Source organism: Poecilia latipinna, unplaced genomic scaffold (assembly GCF_001443285.1).
Source record: "Poecilia latipinna isolate Pla-1442-1.1 unplaced genomic scaffold, P_latipinna-1.0 Scaffold1642, whole genome shotgun sequence".
Lineage (NCBI taxonomy): Eukaryota > Metazoa > Chordata > Actinopteri > Cyprinodontiformes > Poeciliidae > Poecilia > Poecilia latipinna.
In genome coordinates this window covers 43,934-49,933 of record NW_015114258.1, presented here as the reverse complement: position 1 = coordinate 49,933, position 6,000 = coordinate 43,934, and the positions used below count along the sequence as shown (strand labels likewise).

General features: G+C 40.6%; 1 protein-coding gene across 3 annotated transcripts in view; it reads left to right on the top strand.

Annotated features, from left to right (window-relative positions):
* The window catches only part of pax7a (paired box 7a), a 60,751-nt gene that overhangs the window by 24,438 nt on the left and 30,313 nt on the right, over positions 1-6,000 (top strand). For all 3 annotated transcript variants that reach the window (XM_015059612.1, XM_015059611.1, XM_015059610.1), the window contains one exon: positions 5,398-5,597. In XM_015059612.1, the coding sequence (XP_014915098.1) occupies positions 5,398-5,597 (200 nt within the window). The remainder of the gene's footprint in view (positions 1-5,397; positions 5,598-6,000) is intronic.

The window sequence follows — 6,000 nt, the reverse complement described above, 5'->3', positions numbered from 1 at the left end:
ATATATATATATATATATAATTAAAATTAAAATATGGATGTTTCCAATTATTTCCGTATAAAATGATACGCTTGCTGTGAAAGGTTAATATATTTTTAGGCCATTTCCAAACCAGGTGCTAGCACATTTGTCTGCCTCTCACCAGCCTGGGGTAACATTATGTGTATTGCTGTTGTTACCCATCGTAAACTTGTAACTTAACAGATCGCTTGCTTAATTGCCACGTTAAATAGACAGCTGTCTATTTAGCTAATTAGCTAAGTGTGAGCTAATTAGCATTAGTTCACAAACCTGGAGGAGTCTGAGGGTTTGGAGGGAGGTGGTGGCGGAGGAAGGGGCTTCAGATGATGCACACGGTGGCTGGTTTTGAAGAAGAAAGTGTGATGAGGATCCCATCTGTCTGGGGTCTGTCTGAAAGGTCAGGAGAGGAGCACGAGGGGCAGGAAAAGCCTTTAAACCTCGCTGCAACCTTCAAACTATTAACTAGCAGTTCAAGTCTTTCAAGAGGACGAGCTGTGTTTTATCTGAAAGGTCTGTTCAGAATTAAAGCATCATTAAAGCACGGCCACAGCAGGGCGAAGCGATCTAATGTGCTTCCTCACGTCGACAGAGTTCATTTGGAGTACTCGGTACGTTCACACTAATTAAACACGGTTCACTACATATTCCTGCTGGTACATGAAAATTTAGATTTTTTTCTCCTTGTATTCAAGCAGCTTAAAATACCTTTATTCTAGCTGATTTTTACCAATATTGCAATGCTGTTATAAAACACCTAACAGAATGATCTGTGCTTAGTGTGTTTGCTGCGTTGTGACTCTGACCAGGCGAGTTGTTTTCCTAAATTTTAATGCACAAAGGAAATGAAGGAGAGAAAGAAAAGCTTATTTCATCTGGAAGATATTTCAAACCAACTGTAAAAGGCTGTGAAACATCTCCAGAAGCTAAACAAGGTGTTTTCTGTTCTTTTCTGCTTTCTTTGTTGTTGTTGTTATTGTTGTTTTTTCAGCATGAAACATTTTTCATGACGATTTTGCGCGATGCAACGTTTGTCAAACGTGGATTTGTACGTTTATGCCGAGCATCTTGCATAGATCAGTGATTGTTACATGTGCTACGTTTTGCTGTGGTCATTGTGTCACCCTGCCGTCTGCTGCAAGTTGTAAAAAAGAAACGACCTGTCAGTCAAGCAATCGTGTTATTATGTCTTTGCCTGCCCATTGAATGTAAACAACGTTTATAATAATTACAAGAGAAATATTTTCTTTCTTTTCTTGAATTCTTAAGACTCACAATCAAAAGAAGAGATAAAAGAAACAGAAAAAGCTTGAGTCATGTAACTTTAGTCTAGTTTATGGTTTGTAGAGGTGTGCAATACTGCATATTTTGTTATCAGTTTGATACTAAGTAAAACATCACCGGTACTAATACCAGTATTATATCAAACTTTAAGTTGGATATAGCACTGAACCTTTGACCTTTAGGCACTTTTGTGGTTTTTCCTTTGAATTATTTTGTCAAAATCAAGTTTTATGGATGTCTACAAATTTTTTAATAACACATTTATATAATATGAGGACATCTATGTGTATGTTGTTTTTTTAAAGAAACAAAGTGGAAGAAATGATTAAAATCAAAGCATAATGTTTTTAAGGGTAGAATTGAGAAACTATAATACTAAAATGCAAAATAAAATTTCAAGATGAAATCTGAAACTCAAGTATCGATCTAGTCATGCTGGTAATTATGCAATTTTGGACTGATTCACACACCAGTTTATTCCCAGCTACAATTTACTGGGAATGCCTGAAGGTTCTACCATCTTGTTGTTTTCCAGAGATCAATGTTTATTGGTGCAAAACATGTATAATAACCCCAAAACAACAGAAAAAAACTTGTGAAGATTCCCAGTGAAGCTTGGAAGAGGATATGTATATATTTACACATATATATGGTCAGTTCAAACTTCAGCGTTACAATCATGTTTTTTGGAAAATCCATGAAATGTATTGTAATGTGGGAATGTGGGCTTGGAGCTTTCACTGCCCCCGGAGTTCTTCCTGCAGCCTAATCAGGCTTTTACCTTGACAAAGCAGAGTGTAAACCTGATTAATTCCTATTCATGATGGCCACAATTTTAAATCAATATTGAGGTAAAACCTTGGAGGGCCCCTGGAGCAGAGTACACGGCACTAATCGTGCCCACTGGATGCAGCATAATGAGATTCTAATTGGACAATAAGTAATGAGACAAGGCCTGAGTGGTTTACCAATATCTCATGAACCTTTGCATGGAAATTACAGCGGTTGTATTATGCAAAGGTCTAATCAGAGTTTACCTTTCTGCACTGTTAAAGAATTGACCTGCTCAGTCCTGCAGGGCCCCATTTTGTCTATTTATTTAGCTCTTATTTTGCATAAAGCAGCCTGAAAGGCACAGATTTCCTCTCTCTTGTCTTGCCGCTCCGTGTGTCTCTGGTCGTTTCTTAGATCGGCGGAGAGAGCAGCCATGTGTTTTGGGATATTTTCTGTCCTCGGCTCACTAAATTTAGTCGGCATACAGATGAGTTTTACATCGTGTCCAGGTCCCATTTGGCCTCCAACAACATGTGCCGTGTTCCATTTTCCTTCACTCATTACAGGCAGCACTGGTGACCTTGTGCCTCTGGTTCATGTACAACAGCAGATGTGTTGGCTCTGCGGGCTTAATGACGAACAGCAGTACAAGCCAAACACTGCTGAGGTCTATCAGTCAGAACACTGTTGAAACCACATATTTACATACACTGTATTAAAAAGACAGATAAGGCGTATGTTTTTTAGATCAGGTGGGGTTGGAAAAATTATTTCTATTTGAGAAATGACAGAATAATAACAGAATTTATTTGGGAAATATTTTTTCTTTACTTTTTTACTGTTTTAGAAGTTTGCAGGAATGACTGCAGTATTTAGTGGAACTGTCTCTGTATGACTTTGGAAAGACATTTTGTGGGTTCTCACAATATGTGGAACATTCCTCCTGGTAGTACTAGTGTAACTGAACCAGGTTTCTAGGCTGCCTCATTCGCAAACCCCTTTTCAACTATAACTACAAATTTACTAACATCAAGGCTTTATGATGGCCACTCTCAGACATTGACTTTCTTGTCCTTAATCCACCTTGTAGCTAATCTGGTTGTGTTTTTAGACTCATTGTCCAATTTGTTGGACTCAATGGCGCTCCAGTTTTAACTTCCTTGCTTTTTTCCACATGTGATGTCAATATTTTCCACATAATTTTCTTTTCTCAGGATCTGTTTAGTGAAGTGCACCACACAATCCCACACAGCATAATGCTGCCATTCCTGTGCTGAGCAGCTGGGATTGTGTTCTCAGGCTTGCAAGCTTTCCCATTTTCCTCTAAATGAGGCAACGGTAATTATGGATAAACACTTTAAGTTACATGAGAATGAAGAATATGTCTTCAAAATTAAGGTAGTTGTCTAAATTGTAATCTTCCTTTTGGAGTAATGGCTGCTTTTATCTGAGTCTCAATAATGGTGGGAGTGGTTTCAGTGGGAACGACTCTTACAAACCTTTGATATCACCATTAGTTGGACTTGGCAAAAATGTTTAAAGGCACAGTACTCTGACTAATAACAAAAAATCTCTGAATAAAGTTTTATCTCATTTTTTTTTTTTTTTTTTTGCATTTAGCAAATAGAAATCTGACTAAAAACACAAAATATTTAATCTGAATCAATGTCACATTGTTAGAAAAAAATATTGAACCTAATTGTCAAATGTAACACGTGTTTCCGACAGTACAGTGATAAACTGCGAGGTCGGTTTGCTAGCTAGCTAAAGTTTGTGAGAACATCTCCAACAAAGGAAAAGTGATAATTTGAGGAGGAGAGGACGGTGGTGTCTTGCTCAGAACCCCACTGAGCATGTGTCGACTCTGACCCCGGCGTCTCCCCCGCGGGGACGTGGAGGTGACTTTGCAAAGTGATCCGCAGACCGCTGCGCTGCTCTCAAGTGTCGTCATGGCGAGTTACAGAGCAAATGGATACCCGCATCCTCATGAAAACCAACAAAGGGATATGTGCTGTATGTACATATTCAACTTTGTATGTTCAAGGGTGTTCTGCAGCCCGAGTGAGCTTGTGCTTCAAGAATCAATCTTTATTAAAAAGGATAAGACTGAAGAATTGATTTAATGAATGCGGCCTCATGTCCTGCGGCCACATGTAATCCGCACGGAATCGTCGAGCACGAGCTCAGGGGGACAAAAAATGTTCGCAGAAGACTGGTGGAGTGGCCTGTAATGATAGTCTCCATATAATCCCATAATTCCTTGTTTAATTAAACTCTGGAGCTGGCCTTGAGACTCCGCCAGCTCTGTTGCTCTTTTGTTCTCACAGTTGTTATTTGGAGGCAAGGTCTGAGTGCTCTTTTGTCCACTGAAAGATGTGACTGGAGTGAGCTGGAACAAAGAGCCAGAGTCAGGTGCACATTTCCACCGGAGTCGGATGGCAAAGGGCCCCTGTCAGAACCCGAAATCTCTTCACGCGCCCTTTTTCTTCAGCATCTCCCTTTATTTTCCCTTCTCCCACACTTTCTGGACTGAGCATGATGCAATCCAACTAGGCCTGGAGCAACACTGGCACATCACTCTGCCTTGTCAATGTCTCAATGAGGAAATTATGAAAATAAGAATTTTATGACATGAAATGAAAAGGGCCATGTAGTTTGAATAGACATGCAGAGGAGGTGAAAATGATGCAATTTTCTAAATTCAGTTATAATGGTAATGCGTATTTACTGTCAAAAATTTCCCTGTCGGCCCGGATTGTACAGCTTTGTGCTGTATCTGTGTTCCTCGAGCAAAAATTCAGCTTAGTTGAATGCCGAAAAAGTAATGTAAAATATGCTTTAATTCATTCTGTGACAGCAGGTGGAAACACATGGGACTGAATGGTTTTGGTGCGATATTGTGCTCTATTTTATGCACTTTGGCTGAGCTGTGTATGAGCAGTATGCCCTGGGCCAATGACAGAGAAAAACAGGGTGAGGAGCAGCAAGGTGGCCTCTGCAGATTAACCCCTCTACCCACTGGCAGCCCACTCCCCCTCAGCTCCCTGCCTCCACAGCCTCTGGGGCCCCTCTCACAGGCAGGATTGCATATCAGGGCCTCTTCTATATTAAATAAATATCCACAGATTAAGATAATATTCTCCCAGTTGTGTACGGAGAGAAAAGTAGCTGTCATTTGAATCCTCTCCGATGCAAACTCTGCATCACGAACGACAAAGGAGGCCCTTTTAGAATGCAGATAACGCCGTTATTTTTCCACAAACAGCTAATTCTCCCAAAGGCCTCTCGACTAGGCTCTCATTAGGTTTCTCTTCACCTCAGGTAACCGCACAGACGACGGATCGGATGTTGATTCGGAGCCAGATTTGCCCCTGAAGAGGAAGCAGAGGCGCAGCCGCACCACCTTCACAGCGGAGCAGCTGGAGGAGCTGGAGAAGGCTTTTGAGAGAACGCATTACCCCGACATCTACACCCGAGAGGAGCTGGCTCAGAGGACAAAACTCACAGAAGCCAGAGTACAGGTAGGTCCAACGGAGCTGTACGCAACTTAACCTTAGCTGAAGCCCAGATGAAGCAAAGAATAGCCATTCTTTCATTTTTACAGGGACTATGTCTTTGTGAGTAGGGTGAATTAACTACATGCTGCAGAAACACGGAATGTCACCAAGGAAAAAGCCTTGCCTTTCTCTATAATTTGAGTCTGCACATTGCTTTAACATAGTGTTCTTACCCCTTAAACTTTTAAGCATTTAGTTCAAATTACAGCCACAAACTTCAGCATAATTAATTGGGATTTAATGTTGGCAACCAACAAAGTAGCACATTGTGAGGTGGAATGGATTCAGTTTTTTTTTTTACAAACAAAGTTCTGATATTTAGGTTGTGACCAGCTGCTCCTTCTGCAGGGGAAACAAATCCCTCAGC